The sequence below is a fragment of the Mugil cephalus genome, chromosome 8, assembly GCF_022458985.1.
Source record: "Mugil cephalus isolate CIBA_MC_2020 chromosome 8, CIBA_Mcephalus_1.1, whole genome shotgun sequence".
NCBI classification, from domain to species: Eukaryota; Metazoa; Chordata; class Actinopteri; order Mugiliformes; family Mugilidae; genus Mugil; species Mugil cephalus.
The window spans coordinates 24,474,101-24,497,426 of NC_061777.1; the positions used below are offsets into that span (position 1 = coordinate 24,474,101).

At 42.2% G+C, this 23,326-nt stretch overlaps 2 protein-coding genes across 7 annotated transcripts in view; both read right to left on the reverse strand.

Annotated features, from left to right (window-relative positions):
* Positions 1–2,109: 2,109 nt before the first annotated feature.
* Positions 2,110–4,581, reverse strand: LOC125011643 (beta-1,3-galactosyltransferase 2-like). The gene has a single exon (XM_047590864.1). It carries the CDS (start codon positions 4,430–4,432, stop codon positions 3,482–3,484), a length of 951 nt encoding a protein of 316 aa, XP_047446820.1. The 5' UTR covers positions 4,433–4,581; the 3' UTR covers positions 2,110–3,481.
* Positions 4,582–5,865: 1,284 nt separating this feature from the next.
* tncb (tenascin Cb) overlaps positions 5,866–23,326 on the reverse strand; it is a 75,509-nt gene continuing 58,048 nt past the window's right edge. For 4 of the 6 annotated variants that reach the window (XM_047591786.1, XM_047591785.1, XM_047591787.1 and 1 more), the window contains 14 exons: positions 23,006–23,269; positions 18,279–18,554; positions 14,469–14,741; positions 13,333–13,455; positions 12,399–12,542; positions 11,475–11,594; positions 10,791–10,934; positions 10,406–10,536; positions 10,182–10,314; positions 9,792–9,943; positions 9,445–9,541; positions 9,144–9,305; positions 8,292–8,455; positions 5,866–7,355 (listed from right to left, as the gene is read on the reverse strand). In XM_047591786.1, the coding sequence (XP_047447742.1) occupies positions 7,245–7,355; positions 8,292–8,455; positions 9,144–9,305; positions 9,445–9,541; positions 9,792–9,943; positions 10,182–10,314; positions 10,406–10,536; positions 10,791–10,934; positions 11,475–11,594; positions 12,399–12,542; positions 13,333–13,455; positions 14,469–14,741; positions 18,279–18,554; positions 23,006–23,269 (2,294 nt within the window). In that variant the 3' untranslated portion in view covers positions 5,866–7,244. The remainder of the gene's footprint in view (positions 7,356–8,291; positions 8,456–9,143; positions 9,306–9,444; positions 9,542–9,791; positions 9,944–10,181; positions 10,315–10,405; positions 10,537–10,790; positions 10,935–11,474; positions 11,595–12,398; positions 12,543–13,332; positions 13,456–14,468; positions 14,742–18,278; positions 18,555–23,005; positions 23,270–23,326) is intronic. The other 2 variants (XM_047591788.1, XM_047591791.1) reach the window with 2 other exon arrangements.

Below are 23,326 nucleotides of genomic sequence, written 5' to 3' on the forward strand. Positions count from 1 at the left end.
CACACACACAAAAAAAAATGGTTTAGGAACAACTCAAAAACATGAAGAACAGCACAAGGTGTTGACCTGGCCTCCAAATTCACTTGATCCCAAACAGACCACAGAGACCCCTCCCCTCAACCCACAGGACTCAAATGCCCCCAGTAACAACATCCTGTTGCCAGACACCACAGGACACCCTCAGGTTAGGAAGGTGGTCATAATGTTATGCCTGATCAGCATATAGCCAAATATTTACTTGACTACATGTATTTCACAATTTGTCTACAGTGTTACATAGCCTATGATTATTTTCCATATTAATCTGATTGATGGGGTTGTGATAAAGACTAATAATCATCATAAGAGGCATGAAATTAAAGTTTTATATAGTTTAGCTAAAAGCTTTTAATCTTTAATCCCGTTTCTCACCATTGTTCTTAGTACAGACAAAAACAGCTCATAACATAGTGAATAGTGAACTTCATCCAGCAGGTGGCCTGAATTCAAATGAATGCTAATGTTTTCTCTGTATTTGCTGGGTAGTAAAAGAAACATCTTTTCAAAACTCTAGTTTGTGGTGAGTCTATATTGCCAGTGTATTCACATTAAAGTTAGAAACTGAGCTTGGGACCACAAAGATGGAGAGTTGTCTATATTCAGAGGACATGATCGGATTTTTGACACGAGTCCACCACTGACACAGCAAGCTCGTACAGTATCAGCGTTCTCCACCTTTTGAGTAAGACACAGTGATCTCTTTGGAAAACTTCCAGCTCAGAACGAGAAAGACACCTGCACACACCTCAGCTGCAGCCTGCCTGATCCATTCCAGGCCGCTGTAGGTGCTGCGGATTTGTTGTGGGGTTACCGACTCCCATAGTCAGACACACTGGTGAATCATAAAGCCTTTCGTCTGCCTATTTCTGAGCCAACTGGCTGGCTGTGCTTCAGTTATCACGCAATGGGTCAGTCGTCTATTGCTATTTATCTTTTCCACTCTCTATTTCAGCACCAGCCTGTCTGGTAGTTTAACATAAAACAGACTTGAGAGGAAGATATTAATCTACAGTTCTATTAGTTAGGTTCTGAAAGGTTCATACTTTCAGCAGTGACAGGTACGTGAGTATCCGAGTACTATACTGCATTCTGGGATACATTAATACGCAATACACAAGCACTGCAGGCTTTGAGCCAAGTAGCTTGGCATATTACACAAATGCGCTCTTTAAGGCAGAGCACAAAAGCCGGGAATAAAGAAGCCTGCTTAGCCTGGAATGATAGTTTGACAACATAAAAAAACCATAATTTTTTCCACACACAAAAAAAAAAGTACAATAGCAATACGTGCTCTACATTTTGAATAATTCTCCAACATTCACTGCATCTGAAAAGGTATATCCTTAAGGCCCAGATTGATATTTTCTTAATTAATGTCACTATATTAAACCAGATTCATTTAGTAACATGTGCCACATCCTTTTAAGGTTTCTTTAATGAAATCTTTACTTAAAGAGAAAAATCTACTATAGAGAGAGCTTCTCTGCCTGACTGTGGTGTCATGTAGAGGGTGGTGGACATTATTCATGATGGACCAGAGTATGTTCAAGGACCAAGCCTCCAGCTCTGTCCCTAGAGCCCTCCTTATGTATCTGTATGTTCGTCCTGACGTTTTAGCAGATGTTTTCTGAAATTCTCCTGTCGCAAATCAGTTATGTGAGCAGGAATGGTGCACATCACAGTACACAGACAGCTCTGGGTAAGGATTTTTTTGACTGCACCAATATTTCACTACAGAGCCTGGAACGTGTCATTGAGATTAAAGGAACCTGGTTTCTTATTCATCAGACAAATTTCAAGTTGTCAGCGATGACTTTTCTACTCTAATATTTATACAACCTTGAGTCTTAATTTATATAGTAACATTAACATAACATTGTGTATTGCTTTTGTACATTGTTGTTTTTCTGTTTGTGTGACACATGTTGACTCAGTTGATCAGCAACTTAAGCAGCTTTTAAAGGCTCATTTAAGTAGACAAGCCTTTTCTTACATTGATATGTTCATGTTGTTATGAGAAGCGCTTTGTAACTTTAAGGTGCCATATAAATGAAGTGAAGGCAAAGTTCATTTTTTTCTTTCCCTTTTTATTTAGTCCAACATTTATTCCAGCATAGCAATATTCTCCAGTGATTGAAAATCATTCCATCATTACACAAATGACAAACAGCAAAGAAGAAGAGGCTTGTCACAGCGAAACCGGCATTTTTAATCGAGGCACAGGCCTTTCAGTGTACACGACACTACAAAAAAAGGCACATACTGCCACCAGCAGGTTGTCATCTGTAACTACAACATATATTCGCTGATTCAGAAACTCAACTTGATCACTCAACAAAGATGAGAGCTGCTGCTAGTGAACGTTCATATCCACATTCATCAGGCTAAAGACAAGCAACTTACAACAATGACCAGTTGAGACAGCTTGGTCAGTGCGATTTGGAACGCCTGTCAACTTCATAGAAAAATGTAAGAGAGGTACAGGATAAGAAGATGTTTTTGCGTGAGGCCTTAACATAAGTGGGGTAATGCTTCTCCATGTACCCACAACTTATCACACAATAAACAAAGAATAACCAAAATAAAATATACTTTCCTCAGATACACCTACAGCATAGAAAAGCTAAAGCACCTTGGGTGTCTTTAAGGTATTAAAGGACGGTTGCTTCCTTTGCAGCCAGGCTGTACCCAGATGAACCTGCCACCACATAGCATAGCATAGCATTGTCAAACATTTGTCACAACTGGTAAAACTCGTTTGAGTAGGGGTTCAATTAAAGAGCATAAATACTTTCATTTTGAGGGACACAAAGAGATAGAGACGTAAAGGAGTAACCTGAATAATACGATCACTCTTTGGACTTAAGCTCCTTTATAGGCAGACATCAAACTGATGGTCATGTTGTTTTTCTTACTATAGTTACATTTAGTTATATCGGACACCTGAATCTATTAAAAAGCAAAATGCATCTGTAACAACTTTGATAATAGCTTAAATGAAAATAAAAGAATCCACTGAATAACTCTAGTGCATAGCTTTTAATTACAATGGCTTGCTCCTTTTTGTCAGTAAATTATATATTTCTTTTAGATTATTCACTAATAAACTAAATAGTGGCTACTTGCAGCCTTGATTTTGCATTTGTAATGCCAGAAATTATATATATAAAAAAAAAGTCAATTGCAATTTTGAATGTTACATGAGCAAAAAAAACAAAAAACAATTACTTCCGTCACCGTCCTTTGAAACTAAACTTTCTGTAAGACATGTGACCCTCTGGCACTGAGGGAAGTTTTTACTTTAAAAATGCCTACATGGTCCTGAAGAGTTTCTTTTCTCACCATCTTAAAGGCTGTGTGTGTAATGGCTTTCTTTCCTTTACTGCATGATCACACTACTTACTTTATTTTATTTCATTGTAAAAGCACTTGGTAAATGTTGTCAGCAGCTTACATGGCCTTTGGAAAAGTCCTGCCAGGCATGCACTAGCTCAGATGGCTTAAACCTGTTGACAATAATAAGCCTGGCAAAGGTGCACCGGTCATACTTCAGCTTCTGGACTTCGAACAAGTTCCTGAGGGGCAGCAGGCTGTAGGAGTACACAGGCTCAATATCCAACACACGCAGACACAAACCAACGTAGATGTCCTCCAGAGGGATCACTTGGACAAACCTGGACGCCCAGGATATCCTGCCAGCGAGGTCAGTGGAGAACACATACCCAGCTCCGGACACGTAGGGGGGGAAGCTGTCCTCAGGGTACAGCTCCTCTGACAGATACCATTTGCTGTTGGGATTCCTCCTTGGCCTGCCATCACGGATTACTGACCCAGTGATGAAGTTGAGTCTGGGGGAGCTCCTCAGCCTTTTAATGAGGTAGAAGACATTGACAAAGATGTCCGAGTCCACCTTCATGCCGTATGAGGCCTTAGGACAGTGGGTTGCCAGCCAACTCATCATCATCATGGTTTTGATTGTCAGGTTCTGATAACTGTCTACAAAGTTCATCTGGATGATATCGGCATACTGTCCACTCTCCTCCTCCAGCTCCTGCTGGAGCCCCTGCCCAGCCCCTGCAAAGAACAGAGTGAGGGTGTCCGGGCTTGATGTGCCCCATGTTTTCCTGATGGCCTCCCTTGCTGCAAACTGCTGCGGGGAGACCGGGACCATAAACACCAGGAAGGGGCTTCTGTCCCTGCACACATCAGGCTGGTTGAGGAGGTACTGGTATGTGAGGGGGGATATGAGCCGGTACTCCTCTGCAGGAAGAGGGATGGGCTTGGCCTGGTGTTTACCCAGCCTTACTGTAAACAGTAAAAGCTGAGCAGACAGGACCAGCACAGCTGAAACGCCGAGTAACTTAACCAACCTCCAGGAAAAAGTTATCCGCATAGCCTCAGCTGAAGAGCGTCTTTATTCCTCCACTGCGTCTCTGTGCGAGGACTCCGCAATGGTTCTCCCTCTGGTCTGATATCATGTATCGACAGAACTCCAGGAAGTCCATCGGCGGCCACTCCCAGCAGAGAGAGACAGACCAAAGAAGGCGAGCGGAGAAACGTTCGACCGCGCGTCCGAGTTATTTATATATATAGTCAATATATATATGTGTGTGTGTGTGTGTGTGTGTGCATATGCGTGCGTGTTTACACATATACCATATATATCACACATATATATACATTAATTAGCCAACCCAAATATCATTGGGAAAAACTGATTCATATATATATTATTTGTTTTCCCCGAAGTTACCGACCAAAGAAGTCGGCTATATCATATATATATAATATTATATATATATATATATATATATATATATATATATATATATATATATGTGGACCGGAGTCAAAGGTCCGAAAATGAAAAAGAAAAAAAAAAAAAAAAACAGAAAAAACACAGGCTTCATTAGAAATGCAACAACTTTAAAATGACAAATGATGGATCACTAATCCCCAAAGGATTAGTGATTTCCTGCAACCCTGGCACTAATTGCTAAGAGCTGGGTGAAAGCACCATAAAGACACTCACTGCATTGTTTTAAAACGCACATAAACCTGAACAGGTGTATCTGATTAAAGTCAGGTGTGGCTGACCCCTGCCCACAATGTCATTATTTGCACTTATCGTCAGTGTCATTTTTGCATTTAGCAAATTCATCCTGCGGGCCAGATTAGATCCCCTGGAGGGCTACTTTTGGCCTGTAGGAGTTTGGCTTTTCATTTCCTGAGCTAATGACAACCTCTCGGAGGTCTTTGTGGTTTTGGTACCTTTGATTTTTTTTTTTTTTTTATTTTTTTTATTTTTTTATAATAAACTTCCAAGAGATGCGTGAATTTCTGCAATTGTTTATATGTTTGGTGTCTGTGCGAAACATAGCTGGGCAGGTGGCTGACATGGTTAACTAGCTAAGTGGCCAGCAAACAAATTAGTCTTAGGTTAGCCTTCGAGCAATGCCCCAGTCTACAACATGGAAGGCTACCATGTGGCTAGGTGTCTGTCTCCTTGGTATTAGTCATGTCACAGTAACGGTCTTGTCACACTTGGTTTGGTATGGTAAAGCTGGCCTTACTTAATATAATCACAATAAATAACTTATAGTTTATTAAATTATCAACACAGACACAGAAAAGCCTGTTCTTCAGGTCAGGGTATAGACGTTCACCTACTCCTGTCCTGAAGGAAGGGACATGAAGGGACATCAAATTCCCCCCAGTCGTTTAGACCCGAAGGAACTCCTTGGGTTGTGAAATTAACATACACAAATGAAAATAAGTTTAAAAAGAATGTAGAAATTTGAGTCAAGATAAAAATCTGTGACCATCTTCCTTTTAAACAAACTGTTTTATTGTAATACAGTTTACAGAGACACACCTGTTGTTCACCCAGTTATAAACAAACAAAACAATAGAAACAAACTTAATTTACACAGGCATTCTTTAGGGGGTCAGTGGTTTAGTATCCTGCCGCTGCAGGGGGAGGGTACAGGGGTAGAAACGGTAACTAGTTCTCTAGTTTTGGCCTGTTCAAACACTATTTTCATCAACATAAGCATAGAGACCTTACTATGACAACTGGAATTCAATTAGAGTTGGCCTTTTTTTTTTTTTTTTTTTTTTTTACGTTTCGCATCACATAACATTCTCTTGTTCCACATATAGGTATTGTATTCACATTTTGCAAAAAGAAAGATCACAAAATAAAATCACCGCTTGTCATTATATAATGAATAATAGGTCCTGCCTCGGATTCATAAGAGAAACTAAACAAAAGAATTATTTTTCTCTGTTCTTTTTAAAACACAATACTGTGGCAGCATGACGCCTTCGAGGGCTCACATGATGAATGGAAACATTGCCATCCAGGTGGGTATAGGACGTGAAGGGTAAAATACTTTTTCATAGATTTTTCTTTTCCTATTTCCATTTTCATCTCCGTCCCTTCAGATATGTGTGGCGTGTGTGTGTCTGTGTGTGTGTGTGTGCACGTGTATTGGGAGCGCTGGGGAGGATAAAGTGACACTGAGACAAGTTAAGTTGCACAAGACAAACAAATGGCAAAAGTTAGATGGAGATATCTGACATCTCATCAGTGCCATCTGAGGAGTATCTCTTTTCAAAGGTTTAATCAGATGTATACATGTACAGTGCTGTACAACAAATAGAATTTTCTCTGATAATCCAGCTCAATTATTGTTTTTAGCAAATAGGCCCTGATTCTAAACAAGACCCCATTGTACTACAAACAGCCTGTCTTTTCTGTAAAACCCCAAACATGGTGTGGATGTGAAATAGAGAGCTGTATTCATGACTGTACACAACGTAATGCCCGAGCTGCGCTCACGCCTCCCCACGAATGCTGCAAGATGGAGTTGCTCTCTTTGGTGCGCGGGTAGAATCAGTGTGGGCTTTCATATAAGTCCAGTTTATAACATGCATGTCAATTTCCGCACTGGCAGCATTTGCTCAACTGTGTCACAAGTGTGTGTGTATATGTCTGTAGGAGCGAGATGGTTGCATGGAGTCAATCTTTGAGCAAAATGGAGAAGGGGAGGTGCGTTGGTTTTGCGTGGAGGCGGCAGGGCTCTTGGCAGTGGCTTTGGTCGCTGCAGGGTGGGTGTGGGAATTGTTTGTGGGGAGTCCAGACCGAACAGGAGCAGAGTTGTTGTCGTTGGTGGTGGCGGTAGTGGAGCTCTCTGGGTGTTTTATGATCGTTTCCTCCTTCCCTCCAGGTTCCTGAAGTTGGACGGCCGGATCTTCATTTCGGCGAACTCGATCGAGTGCTCGTGGCCTTTCCAGTGGAACCAGTTCACGCCCTGGAGAGGTGGAACAATACGTGGTGAAGAAAAGGTCAGCTGGAGGTGCATAGTCAAACAGCTGCAGATTTCAGAGTTGCGGAAACCTGTGATTATCTAACAATCTGTAGGCTACGCATATGTCATCTACAGTATGGATATAGCTAAGGGGTTAACAGCAGACCTACCAAAATAGTAACATGTCCTTCTCTGAGGATTTATAGGTTAGTGTTGTATTTATGGCATTGCCACAACACTAGATGAATATATAGTATGTAATTAAACCATGTCATGCTTTAAGTAACTGCCATAACATTGATAACACTCGGCACACATTCAGCATGCTAGATGAGCAAGAAATGTGAAACTTTTACTAGGGTCATGTGACATTTGGCATCTCTTCTCTTCTTTATGGTCCACTGCAGTTCTGTGAACTTTGATATCCAGCATGAAAGCCAAAACATTACTGCTTCACCATGCACCTTTGGACAACGACAAAGCTTCCACCTTGCCACATAATCGGCAAACTGCTTCCTGCATTGACTTTAAGTGATGTACTTTGAGCAGCTAGCAACTTGAGCAATAAAGTCAAATAACAGTGAAATGGAAATATTTTTCAGGGACACCAGTGGAACTCATTCAGAGACTCCTAGAACCCTGTGAAGGATCTTGAGGATCTGATTCTCAAGGGCTAACGGATGAAACATCATAGAAAGACCCCTGGCAAGCTCACTGGGCCTAATTAAGGGCCAACGAAACCATGTTAGGCACCCGGGGAACCCCTTCAAATGCAGCTGATCCCTCTTCAAGAATCTGGAGTAGCCTCATCGCAAAGATTAATGGAAGTCTACTGAGGATCTCCAGTTGCCCATAAAACCACTATTTTGACAATCACTCTTCATTTTAAGACATGCAGCGAGTACCCTGTGGACTGTGGTGGATTGAAACACACTGTACCTTGCTGTGACTGTTGTCTCCATACCGTCCCATCAGGTTGACTCGGTGGCAGTTTTTATACCAGAAAGCCCCCTTATAGGACAGAGCACAGTTGGTGACAGCAATGTCATTGTCGTGGTCATAAGTGGAGAATGGACGCCCGTGGTGGTAAGTCATAGAGTCACCTACAAAGACACACAGGAGAGAGTTAGAGTTCCCACAGGGAGCAGGTGAACCTTTACATTAATGTTTTGGATGAATCGTGCTGTAAGCCTCTGGAAGAAATAAAATCTTTTGTGTCTCTACGTCCAAAATTAAAACAAACCCCTGCCTCTACAACATGAGGTAAACTACCTGAGGGAAAGTCCTGTTGCTTAAGTTCTCCAGATATCATCTGAGAAAGAACAAATGGGAACTAGAAATGTGTGTTTTCCTCTGTCTGTCAAATAAAGAGTACTTGGATTAAAGTGATATTCTATACATATTCCCCCATGCGGTGCCTGTGTTCAAAGTTTGGCAATTTTGTTCCGTGCAAATCGGGCTCCATTGTCTTCCAAAAGCTATTAAAATACATCCATGTGTCCCACTGTTACACTGGCTAACACTCCATTATCATCAACACACACAATGTAGTTGTTTGACTCAATCACACATACACTGCCCTGCTGCAATCACTAATAAGAGCAGCAGCAAAAGCAGACTAATAACCCATCTAATGCAACGGACCAACAATAATGTTTGAGAGCTGATTTCAAAATGTTCATACACTATACAACATACTGTTTTTAGTGGGAACCCGTGGGCTTGTGGCTGAGTTAGTGAAGCCATAAAGGCATCACACACAGTACATGCTGCAGGCTACATCCACTCTACCTGCTGTCCCACTGTATCCTCCTACGTGGACCTTGTAGCGAGTCCGAGGTTCAGAGACAGAAAATTTGTCATACTGAGCGTAGGCCGTCTCTCCCTTGTCTCTCAGGTCAACTCTCAGCTCATATTGGCCTCCTGCCGTGATCTTATGCAGGTTGGACAGACCTGAACGAAAGTGAAGACAATTTAGCGGGATCAAAAGTAAATACTTCACACAGCTTTATTCACATTAGTTACTAGTTGAACATGTTGACATATGACCATTTCTTGATGTGTTATGTATTTAATTTCATGTTGCACTCACCCAGCCAGAATTCATCGTTCATATCTCCAAAGCCGCCTGTGTAATTCTTCCAGTTGCGGAAAAACTCCAGTTTGCCACTCTGACGTCTGAGGAAAACCTGCAAAGAAAAAACAAAATAGAGCAAAACAACAAATTTGAATACAAAACCTACTGTTAAGGTTACATGTAGCTTTCCTAAACAAAACCCAAAGGGTAAATAGATGCACAGCCCAGTACAGAGAGAAATGAACTGAGATGAATGTGTATATTCATAAACAGCATCCAAGATTTTCTGTATGAAAAACTTCACAAAGGTTTAAAAGTCGGCACGTGTTGAGGATGTGTGTTCGTGTTAGACAGTGACTTACGATCCAGCCGCCTCCGTCAGTGCTCATGTCGCAGTAGACCTGCAGGGGCTGGCTCTCGTCTCCACTCAGGTAGATGGTGTATTGGCCTGATGAGGTGTCCCCATTCAGCAGGGCCTGGGAGCAGTCCCTGGGATGTTTGTACAGCACCCCAGCTATGCACACACAAAATGATGATGTTGAGGTGACTAGACACTGCAACCCATTTGCCTTAGTGTGCCTTAGTATTTTATTTATTTTCAGCCTGAAGACCATATGTCTTACTTAATGATTTTTGGGTCCTTCTTTGAAGGTGAATTCCTAAATTGAGCTATCTTGCAAGGAGTTGATTTATTTTCTACAGATTGATCATCCTAAGTGAAACCAGTCCAGTGTGTGGATGAATCTACTCACTGGTGGTGAAGATAGTAGAGATAATTCTGCTCCTCTTGGGACCGGCGATGGCCTGCAGCTTGACCAAATACTCAGTGGATGCGCTGAGCTGAGCCATGTTGTAAGACACGGCAGTGGGACTCAGAACCACCTCCTAAAAAACATGTTCACTCATTTTAGCATCGAAATAACAGCAGCATCGTCATTCAGAGGGCAGCGTCAGTGCAGTCCTGGTGTCTACTGACCCGGATGGTGCTGTCTGTAGACTCGTAGCTGAGGAGGTAGCCGGTGATGTCAGCCCGAGGAGGCTTCCAGGTCAGCATGCCGTTCTCTGTCTGGATGTTGCTGGCTGCCAGGTCCTGAGGGGCGTCCACATCTGAAAACACAACAGCTCTTTAATCACTTCAACTTGTACGAGTGTAGTTTTATCCAGAGTCAATTCTAAGTGAAAGTGCAAGTGCAATTTTAAGCTTTTACACTTGCGGACAAGAGATGCAGGAACCACACAATTAGCTAGATATAGAGCTGTTTATATGGAGACATTGTTAAAAAGTGGAAATATGCCCAAAACAGACTGCAGAAAGAAAATCATCTTGTTAATTTGCTTTACTCAATCAGTTCAGAACAGACCTGTGGTGAACTCAGTTGTAGTGGCTGCGCTCTTGGCCAAGTCCCTCACGGCATAGACCTTCACAGTATAGTGTGTCGCTGGCGTCAGAGAGCTCATCTCAAACTCCACCACGTTTCCTGATACACGCTCCATCACTGGCGCCACTGGGAGACAGACAGAGAGCAAACAACTCAGCAAACAAGATAACCACGATGAAGGAAGGATTCAGAGACATGCTTAAGTAAAAGCAAGGACAAGGAGGCTACATGACTGATTATAATCAAAGTTTTACTTTAGTGCAGAGGTTTCCGACTTATAGGTGGGAGACCTACAAATGATCACAAGATGAATCTGAGGGGGTCACGACATGATTCATTAACAACAAATGAAGCAGAGTAAAAAGTGCAAAACTCCAATTTCATTGCTTTAAAAGCAAAAACAACATTCCAGATATGTTACTAATGTTCTTCAAGTTAAACGTGTTAAACATGTTGTCTCACTCGAGTTTCATCAGTCTTCAGAAGATCTGAATGAATACTTTACCTCAAAAAGAAGTTCACATTCATCTAAATTGTTACTTTTCAAGGTTTGGATCACAGACATTTCCAACACCTCCTGCCTGTTTTATGATGTGAAGCATGTGTGTTTAACCATGGAACCATGTGTACAGTGTGCCAGCTCGTGTGCGTCACGTGTGCACACACCTGAGTCTGCACTGTAGGTGATGACGTAGCCGTCTACGGTGGCGATGGCGGGCTGCCACAGCAGCAAAGCCTCGGTGTCAGTGATGTTGACTGCAGTCAGACCACGGGGCTTATCCAGAGCTGCAACACACACAGACACACACACACATACTCACATCACTTTACACTGTGAAGCACAGTCATTGCAAGGCTACAAACCTGTCTTTGCACAGCTAAAACCCTTTGTCCACTCATAACAATGCTCATTCAATAATATTCATTTATTAAATAATCAGTCACATATAAAGTCATTTAAACGTGAAGGAAGTCTTTCCTTGCAACACAGCACATTAGCCTGTGTGTTTGTATGAAACAAAAAACACATGACAAGAATAAAGCTTTTGGATTTATTATTACTACAACAAATACAAAAGAAACCAAAGGGTAAACCACTTCAGTTTGATAAGAATCAAAGGTTTCTACTTAAGCTAGGCTAGTTAGTGTTTGGGAAGAGTATTCTATGTAGTATTTTTAGATTTTTAAATAATCTTATTTTGCAGGATCAAAACTGAGCTTTCAGAAAACTGTGTCAGAATTACTTTACCTTTGTTCTCTCTAAGCATTTATTATGGTTTATTCTGGTCATGAGTTTTTTTCTTCATGCAGACATACAGACTAGTGTGTTGTGTTAAAAGCCAAACTACCTTCTTTGGACATAAATGACTTTATGTGAGTTTGGTGACTTGCATCTAACATTCTTAGAAATTCCTTTTCAGTTTGTCTCTCATGTGTCTTATCCGCAAGGATCCTACTGACAGCTGGAGTTATAAACAGTAGCACATTCTCATACTATGATAAAACAACAAACAACAAACAAAAACTATTCTGATTAAATATAATATAATACATCTATTTTAAGACAATGCGTGTTAAAGTGTGAGTTACCTGTGGTAACGCTGTCAGATCCCGGCTCACTCTCCCTCTGACCCTTGACGGCAACAACTGTGACCTCATAGGTGACCCCGGGAGTCAGGTTGGGCAGTACAGTGTGAGACTCAGAGCCATCCACTGCCAGCGTCTTAGCATTACCTGGGAATTGACACATTTGTGTTAATAAAAGAAAGTCACCAGAAGCTTGGCTGGAGGAGTGAGGTAGTGAGTAGAATCTTGGTTAATGTAGAAAGGCCAAACTTAAATTATCGTACTTTTTTGTACATTCATCACCCCAGACTATAACAGTATGAAGTGCATGAAATATAATATAACAGTTTCCCACCAGAAACTTGCTTGGTCAGAAACCAGGGTCACTATTTCCATAATGGCTGGTACAATTGCCTTTATTCAACACCTTTTGGATTACCATGACCTGGATGACTGAGAACATTCACAGACATTTAATGGCTGTATTTGCCCATCTGTATACACTCAAATTGAAATAATTTTTTGCTGATAGATTAAAGTGGGTTGCTTATATATTCAAAGTATTGTGACTTCAATATTTTTTTAGTTCAAAAATGTACAAAGAATACAACTCATTTTCCTTTTATTGGATACAGGGTTTGAACAACCTGGAATAAAAGAGTTATCCTGTGAGTAAACACTAGGGGGCAGCATCTGTCTATCCCTGGCGTAAATGAAATGCTTTGCAGTGAACAATTGAACTGACAGAATAAGGATACTGTGATGAGGGTATCCATACAGGCAATAAAGCCATCAATGAGCCATCAGCTGAATGCAGTGTTCAAGCTTTCATTTTAAAATCTTGTTTTCTTGATGCAGATAGAGATAAAGCATGAAATAATCTGCTCATTTATTTCCTGTTCAACATTGTGTCATTCCCTTGAATCTAGTGGCTCTGCAGCAAGAAAAAGATACTAACCTCCATGGGCAGGTATGTAAGTGACACGATAGCTGTCCACCCGTGCTCTTGGAGTCACCCAGTGAACAGTGGCGGAGGTGTCGGTGACATCAGAGAAGCGGATGCCCTTGGGCGAGCCCAGGTCTGGCACAAACAAGGCAGAGACAGAGCAGAGCAGGTGAGGGCAAAAACAAGAGACGTTGTCAATATGTGCGCAGCAGAACATACAGAATGTGCTTCAGCGATTAAGCGCTTTGCATTGACAGCGTATTATCATTCTAGTGATTATTTCCTGCTATACAGTGAAGCAGCAGACGAGAGAAGACAGATTCTGTTAAAGTAGCCAGGGCAGGTCCACCGCTGAAAGGCAAGAAAGAAAGAGTGCGTAGAAGAGAGTGAGGTAGACAGACAAAGGGGGCCCGGGGAGGCCAGAGACCCTTCCCAGTTAACAGCGAGCCACAGTATCTTGCGTGACAGACCTGAGGAGATTAACTTGCCCCCATTTCATGGCAACACAAAAGTGAAACATGCGCCACGCAATCGAAGAGTAAAGCCTTACCCCCAGGGAGGACAAGGAACCTAGGCATAGACACCCGTTTTGTGTAACCCCACCACCACCACCACCACCTCCTTTACAAAGACAGACACTGACACATGGGGCCAGGCAGTCAAAGACAACATTTGGGAGGACGACTGGACAGAGACAACAAAACGCGATGAGTAAAGAGCCAAGTAAATGTCCTGAGTGGGGCTGAGTATATGGGTTTTCTCCTTTTTTCTGATACTTATGACCATTCTAATATTGGGCTGGTTTCTGTAGATGATTGGTCGTCTGAACCAGACTGAGCTTTTTTCTGATAAGTGAATCAGTTGATTCTTACTGATTGTAAATCAGTTGTGATGAAAGGCCTTCTGTTTCCTGGAACCACTCAGGAGCACTGATAGACACAAAACACACCAATACACAGACACTTTTTTCACCAGGTTAGTAGACAATAATATCTGCGATATCAAAGACCAACAGTAGAACACCACGTATTCATGCTGTTACCACAAAAGACAAAACTGATAGGGTCCGACACCATTCCACATTGACTACACTAAGACACATCCAGTTCATGACCTGAACCTCCCGTTTTCATCCTTTCACCGTGTACCTGTTCTCACCCCCTCGGTCACAGACTTGGAGCGTCTTCCCAAAATCAGCCCAAAGACCTCAATTATGTACTCGGTGTCCTCTGTGAGATCTGTCATTGCTACGCTTCTCTCTTCACCCCCCAGGACCAGCTCTGTTGGTTGGCCGGGGCCTGCAGCCTGGCTGAGCATTATGACAAATGTGTCGAAGGTGTCCTCTTCAGCTGTCCAGGCCAACGTAAAGCTGTCTGGGGTGATGTCGGAGACTAGGAGAGCCTCCACCACCGGTTCAACCTCTGAACGACAGTTAGGGGGTAAGGTCAGTTTCCCTCCTCTGTGGAACCTAAGAGTGCTTTAACATTTGAGGAACTTGGCAGCAAAAGAGAGCATCAGTCTGAGTTTTAGTGCAGAAAGAAGGAAGGAAGAAATGTTCAGGGAGTAGAGCTTCGGTTGTTCAGTCTGATTTATCAACATTAGCAGCATGAAAAATGCTGTGATTATGACCAGGTGTCTGTTTTACCAAAATGATACATTACCGACAATTGTATCTGGCATTTGAACTACAGTTCATTGGAAATATCCAATGTGTAATACCCTGTTGAATAAAACGCTTTATCCTCCAGCAAGTGGTGTTTCTATGTTTGTCTAAGCTGCTGCATACTCTGATGATGTTTTCTTAGTTAGTGCAAATCCAGTATAGTGAGTGGATACGACACAAAACCACCTTTGAGTGATGGATATGGATAAAATTGCTTCTTTGTTTAAATGAATGCTTGTTCATCACTTTAACGAGGCAGCAGAAGTGGGAAAGGAAACTTGCCTGTGGCATCATTCCCAAGCTACAAGTTTATGTAACTAAAAGATAATCAATGTATTGCTTGTGTGAATGAACTACAGGTTATGTTCCATTTAAAAATCCAAGTCCCCTCGAAAATAGGCTCTCAACCCATAAAAGGACAATGCAAAGCACTTTATGAATGGTGATGCATAGAAATGAGCTCACAGAGCTATCTGGTGAACAACTGCAGCTGGGGAGGTAGCCATAAACCATCCAGACTAGCATTAATCATTGACAATATCTCTGTTTTCTCAGACCTGGCTGATTGTAGAAAAAAAAATTATACAGTATATATATTTCAAGTTAATAAAAACGGGAAATTCTACTCTAGTAATAATTTGCAATGTTTTTATGTTATTTTGTGGTGACTTAAAGGTGAGCATATCCAAGACGTGTTGCTAAAGTCACAAATTTATTTTGTCATTGCAGACAATTTCCCAGTAGAACTATATTATCTTGCTTGTTATCTTAAATTCAGCTACAGATTCAATTTATTCATATTAACATGTGTTAGGACAGGACATCCTGGGTGATACTGGATCAGTAACCAGTTCTTATTTTGATTAAACTTGATTTGTTGAAACAAATCTTGGGAAGGTAAAGAAACGATGGAAAACAATGATTCACTTAGAGCAGTGCTCAAATAAGGTACAGTCAGACATCTAGCTATGCGCATACAGATGGGAGTGCATGCATGTGTTGCTGTTAAAGGCTGGTAGTTAAGCAGTCATTAGCAGCAGCTAATAATGGCAGCGATAGGAAGAGAGGCAGCAGGAGCCTACAGCTGCTGGAGCAAAGACTCTGCTCCTCCAGAGGATGAGTCCGTTGCAGCTAATTAGCCAGAGAAACTTCCGGTAGCAGCACAGATGGAAACATGGGCCGGACAGAGCTTTTAAAGCACGGATAGAAGCAGATATAAGTGGGCTCAGGAAAGGCTCAATAAAGCCCAGCGCTGCTGCTCATTAAAACACTACACCAAATGTGAGGGTCTCAGGGGCCCTTGAACCAGCCTGAAACCCCCTTTTTCATTGTGAGGGAAAAGGCGTGAGGCATTTGTTGTGAGAAGAAGCAGTGGAAATGAGAAGCAGAGCAGACAAATCCCAGGGAGCTGTCACTCTTCATTAGCCGCCGGGCGGCTTTAGCTGGTCAGTGGAGGAGAGGGAGGGCCACATCCATCAGCTAACATGTGCTAGCTTGCTACTGATTTTACCCTCCCACCACCATCACCTCCTCTTCTACACTTCTAGCCCCCCCTTAAGACCTGAGGGAAAACAAACCCGACACAAAAAGGAGCCTGTTATTGGAGGAGGTATGCGGCGGCGCCAGCTAACCTGCTGAAAAGAAGGTCTGCGAGTAGAACCCCAGGGCTGGTTCCAGTCTCGTCTGATAACTTTACGAGAGGCGAGATTCGAATCTTAACTGAGCTGTGCTTGTTCTGGGCGCCGTCCACATCTCTTATTGGTTCCATCTATCATTTGTGGTATAAAGCCCCCTCTCTGTTAATCAAAGTTTCCTGCTCTCTTTTCAGAGGGGGACTTTATTTTCCATTCTCTGTCTTCCTCCTGTAGACTGACGATGGCCACCGTGCATAACATAATCAAATTAGTCAGTGCCTGCATTCACAAGCTGGAATGTTTTATGGATTAAGTGATGCTAATGAAAAATGTAAAGATGGTTTCACCGTCCCATTAGCATGCAGACAATGGGCCATGTTGAGCGCATGCCACATTCTGCATGGCCCCACAAGCCCCTGGCACCCTAGCACCAGAGCCCAGGGGCAATGGCAGCATGAGAATGAAGAGCGGTCCAGGCTTGAGGGAACTGGGGATGCATACAGAAGAGAGGCCTCACACAAAGTGACAAAAGCGCCTCAGGGTTTTTTTCCCCCTCTGTCAGTCCTGCCATCTTTCTTCCACTTGACTGATTCCCATCAGCGAAATAGTGAGTGATAATGCTGGAATAGATCCAGACATAAAAATGGTCAATGATCCCAAAACAGGATATTTTTGACCTCCTTGTATGGACAAAAAGTTTTATAGGGTCACGGTAAGGATGTTAAGTGTCATGTTGTTGTGCTCTTGTTGAAACTGAATTAGAAGGCTCTATTAGCAGTTGTTGGTTCCATTGTTTACAGCCCCCTTATTAGGCACACACTGTGATTTACAGCATTTTAATCACTGATAATGACTGTGATTGGTGTAGAAGGAGGTGAAACCAATGCACCTGTTGTCTCCCAGTTAAAGAGCACACAGATTTTATGTTTGTGAGTGTTCACACAAGCAAACCAGGTGCTGTTTCAGTCTGGACTCGCACCAACATGCAGACTAACAGCTTCGATGTGAAGCAAACGCGGATCTGCGGCTGGGCTAACATGGACTGAATGGGTTTTGTGTGGGTGCAGCATCAGAGCCTTAGCCCATTTCTCAAGCTGTGCATCAAAGGAAGCAATACATGGTTGTTTGTGGAATTTGATTGTACATGTTGACTGACAGGCGAGGAGATTATGTTTACCCTGAGAGGAATAACCTCCATCACAGATTCTGACAGGTCTTTACATACACCTGTTAAACCGTCTGTGGTCTGAAAATGAGAGCTGAGTTGCCTTGTTCCCATGTAAACGTGGGATGAACAAAACAAGCTTCATCCCCTCCAGGTAAAGTTTCAGTCGGAGTGATCAGTCAAATTGAACTCCTTATAATCACACCAAATGCCAGGCTGCGTTAATTATTCTGCTAACCCTGTTTGTGACATCGGAAGAAGCACAGGAACAAGTGTTTCTACAACACCTATCAGAGTCAATTTACACTGAAGGCAGCGCTGAATAACCACACCTGAGCTCTGTGAACGGCTCTGTGAACAGCGACGTGACAACTGCAAGTACTTGTTGAATATATTGAAAGTCCACAGGGAGAAGCACTGGTTAATTTGCTGTGTGAAATAGAAGAAGGAGGAAGCAAAGGAAAGAGGGAGGCCCCAGCGTTGACGGAGTTGATACCTGTGATGGTGTCTGCAAAAACAGGGTCTAAAAGGACCCCCCTTTTCACCCCGTACAGATTGGCCCTGTACCAGGTGGTGGGGGAAAGGCCAGAGATAGGGAGGCTGCGAGCATCGGCGGGCACCGTGTGGTTTTGCCACTCAGCGCCTGTCTCTGCGTCTGTAACCTCGATCAAAAAGCCCTCGAACGCCCCGTCCTCAGCAGACCAGGACAGGAGGAAGCTATCCCATGACACATCGCTGACAGTGACGTTGGTCACCACAGGCTTCTCCTCCTCTGGGTAATGACAAACACATCAATAACATACAGAATGAACACAAAATGTTAGATGGGATCAAGTTTCAAAGTCGATGCAGCACTTTGGACTGAAGACAAACTGAGAAGAAGTGTTATAAATATAAGAAAGTTTTTTAAAGCACAGAATTGGCTGGAAGTTGAAACACACTAACATACTTAAAGATCCTTATAGACAACATGTGTTTTATAACAGTGGATGAATTCTCTTGAGAAAAAAAAAATGTCTCAGCAACTCATTTGTATTTCAATTATTTTACTCTGCTGTCAAGAGAAAAGAGAAAAGACCTTCACTATGTCTGGAGTTGAAATATCCCTGCATTTCCACTACAAAAGGCTGGAGGGAACAAACATCCTCATTAACAATGGCTGCCTATAACCATCTCCTCCGTATTACCATATAATTGGGAAGACGAAAAGATAGAAAGTGGCAGCCAGACATGCTGATGCAGCTTGTGCGCGTTAATGGCTGGGAATGAGCCATTAACATTTGAAGGTGCAGTGTAGCCCGGCCGGTGCGGCAGAAGTACGCTGTCCACTTCAAACATATGGGGAGGCCTTGCAGAGCCACGTGCAGCAGCAGCCTGTAATTGGAGTCCATTGTGTGCGCAAGCATTCAGAGAGCAGATTAGAAAGAGACGGAGATAGATGGCACAGGTAAACATCAAGGCTCCCATTATCCCCTTTTCACTGTGTGGCAGAGTGGAGAGTAAATGGGATGGTAGACAATAACATTGTGAAGGGAGGGTGGGGTGGTTGCTGGAATCAGCTGATCACAGCTTATGAGAACACACATGGAAAAGAAAAATGCATTTACTGCATGATGTGTCTGATGAGTTTCTGGCACTGACGTGTGTTTAGGTCTTGAGTCAGAGCTGTAAGCAAAGCTACCAATGTTCGATTTTTTGGAAGGAAGCCACGGTATCAATTCACTACACTACATTCACTACAAGCAAATATGATATAATTAACTCTTTCTAATGCTTACTAGGTTAAACTATACACTGTAAATTGTTCTTATGGCTGCACACACCTACTTAGTGTTTTATAACCACACTGGTTCTAAAAACTCAAAATATGAATGCAAACCAAAATAAAGAAGTTCTATTTGATTAAAAATATTCTGAAGAGGTCTCTTATATTTTTGTGAACTAATATTTGAGGTAGGTAAACAGACAGGGAAGCAGTCAAAGATTTTATTATGGGTATTTTTACCCATGAAGCTGTCCAGAGGACTGCAGTCATGTTACGGGTGTCAACTTGTGCCACGTATTCTTTTCAAATGTCTGCCACTTACAGGACAACTGATTGATGTCTTTGTATTTATGTGTGCGCTCCATTTTTGATATTTCCTAACTGACCCAGACTGCGCTTTTCCGAAAGTCTTTTTTTTCTTTTCATTTTTTGCTCTCTAGCAATGCTGACAGGTTCAAGATTTATTAGAGAGCTGTAAAATCCACTACTGAGGTTTCCACTCCAATATTAATGGAGCTTATGGAATTTCATTTGTGGTTTCCGACATTAAATAAAAGACTTTTGAGCCTCTCTTTCCAGAACAATTGTGCCAAAAATAACTGAAACTCACAAATCTGGAAACATATCCACATGAATAGATAAATCCCACCATAGGGGCCTCATTTTAGTTCATCTGAACCATTCCATGCAATTGAAGACATGCGACTAAATCAAATGGTCCCCAGAGATATCACCTTCTCCTTCTGATATCTTCCATTTGATGTAGCTTCATTAATGTTGTATCAGTGACAACATTAAAGTTCATCCGTTTTTAGAGTGACGCTAAGTCTCAGGCAGCATCTGTATGATGGTGCGCTGTAGAACCGATCAGGTCGCTTCATGATTAGTGGTCTCACTTTGGTCATGCGTTCTGTTCTCCGGTCTCTGCGCGGCGAATTAGTCATTCATGCACTGCAGTTCATGCACATGCACAAATCAAATCAAATGAAGACCAATGGCTCCATGTATGGCCCAAAATGATGAGAATAAATGCCTAAAATGACTTCAGTTTTTTATTTATTTATTTATTTTTTTTGCTGTCATGGCACTTTAAGGTAACCTAGGAGTTGTGGGACTGGAAACATTCAAACTCATCACTTTTATTAACAGATATAAACTGATATAAACTGTGACGTCTTTTTTATGGTCTCTAAGCAGACATTTGGACACTTATATTCAAAATACATGAAAAATTTACAATATGTGTCAGACCTGTGTGTTCAGATTTGAAGTTTGAATTTTGGTTGCAGAATCCCAATATGACAACACTAGTGATCGAACATACAACACTGAGTTGTACAAATATGGCATAAATTTTGTCCTGGTTACCTGAGCCAAACCCTTCCAGTCAATAGATTACTTTAAAATACAATCCTTCTGGCCAGAGTTTTCCAATTTTCTTATTTTAATTAATTTGCTTCTTTCATTATCTTTCTAAAAAGTGTCTCCATTTTTTGAGGACACATTTTGGCTTGGCATTGCTTCTCAGCACGTCACCTGCAACACTTAATGTCAAGTTTATAACCTTAATCCTTTACAATGATTGTCAGGTACAAGCAGAAACCTCGGCCTCTTGACCCCACCCCTCCCCCGTTCCCTCAGCCTCCTCCCCTGCAAAGCGAGCGCGATCAGTATTTGCACTATGTGTCTGAGACGATAAAGGCTGCGGATCGGCCAGGCTGTGGATTAGAGGGCTGCTGATTTTGGAGACAATGTTTTAACAGGAGTCCCAGCATGTGGCCTTTTATCTGACAGGCCCACAGTTCATCGTGGTCAGATCGCACAAAACCAAGGGGAGCGTGGCTCACGTCAACAATTAACACATGAATGAACATTGTGCAGGGTGCACACATGTCCATGCAACCCCCCCACCCTCACACATTCACCAACGCACACATGCACACCCACAGGTTCACTCTATCTCAGTGTTTTTAGTCACTCAGTCTCTCAATCATATGTGTCTCAATCACATGACCACACACAAGGGTAGACGTATGCACACTCAACCACTCTCACACACACGCGCACACACACAGAAATCGATATTTTTCCTGACAGTGTGCAACCAAAAATAAATAAATAAATAAATAACAAGTCAACAAAGAACAGTTTTTCCAAATTCATCAACATTTCCTTCCTGACATATGGATTTTAGCCCATAGCCATGCATTTAATGGCCACTGCTTGCATAACTGGAAGATTCTACTTGTGAACTATTTGGCTTGGAAGCACTCAGACCACAGCACAGAAAATATGCCACAATCACCTCATTTGTCCTTTCTTGTTTTAGTTTTAGAAAAACTGGGGGGAAAAGGAAAATAATCCCACATGATACATATGAGCCTTGATGGGAGAGGGGGTGGGGGTGGAGAGACAGAGTGACTTCCACTGAGACGCTAACAATGAATTCAATTCATTGCCTTGGTTTGGCTGCAGTACTGGCGGATAAAAACTTGAACCTATGGTTAATGAGGACTTCTCTTATTCTTTAACCCTGCCCTACCAGTTCATGGAGGCGGTTATTACAGGCATGCCAAGCTTAAATCTCACATAGCTTTATATGAATGACTGCAGTTTTGTTTTTAAATGCTCACATTTATGTATATTTATACAATATGTGACATAAACACCTGCAATTATTCCTGGAAAAGCCTTAGCCAAAATAATCATGTGTGGGTTTAAGAATACTCGGGTGGCTAACAGCTATCTAAAGTTGCGTTAACTAGTTTTTCCAACATGGAGGTATGATGGCGCATACTTTTCAAATATCATGGCTGTATAAAATTGAAAGTGAGACTGAGTCCAAGTCTTCTAAGAGGTATGAGTCACCACATGGCAGCCAACTTGGTAATACCCATAAGTAGCTATTCAGGCTAATCAAATTATGTCAAGAAAGAGTAATTGCAGTTTGAATGGAGGCTTTAAACTTGTTAATAATTGTTTAAAACTTTTGTGACTCTACCCCAAAATTAGGTCTAAAATACGTTTTAGTCTTCTGTTATGCACATGCGAGGTTTCAGGACTCCAACTATGAGTTGACCTACAACTTGTCTCTTCCCCCCAGAGTTCTTGAACAAATGAAAGGCTAATTGATGTTATGGATATCTAAAGCCCTGGTATGGTACAACTACACTTACTGCAGAGTACATCTGCACTTGCTGCTAACGCCACATTGTTAACCAGAACTGTGTGTTTGGCATTTGTTATGATTGCCTTGATTGATAAAGCATTGTCTAGTACTCTAAGTGGACTGAAAAATGTCTATACAATGCTAAGATTGTAGTCGGGATGTTGTTTCCACCGCTACTCTCTGAATAGCTACACAGTAGTGTAATGTTATCATGATGTGAAAAATGGTACCAAATAATAACTATAAACCTTCCTCTTTCAGACCTTTCAGACGCTCTGGCAGCACTGACCTGTGGGTGCTGAGATGGTGGTGGGTACGCTGGTTCTGCGGCCCCTCTCTGCAGTGATGCTGATGGTGTACAGCATGCCAGGTGTCAGGCCCCTAAGGGTGTGAGATTCAAAGCTGCTCGGGACTTCATCTTCGACCCTGTGGCCATCAGCGGAAATATAGACCAGTCTGTAGGAGTCCAGTTTGGCCAAAGGCCGCTTCCACTCCAGGACCATGGTGGTCTCTGTCACCTCCACTACAGTCAGGTCCTTGGGAGCATCTAGGGCTGATGAGTAAAAACATGGCGGATGTTTGGTATTAAAATATAGCACACCTAAAACTC

Excerpts from the sequence above, each read along its gene's own strand:
- LOC125011643 (XM_047590864.1), bottom strand. The coding sequence starts at position 4,432 with ATGCGGATAACTTTTTCCTGGAGGTTGGTTAAGTTACTCGGCGTTTCA.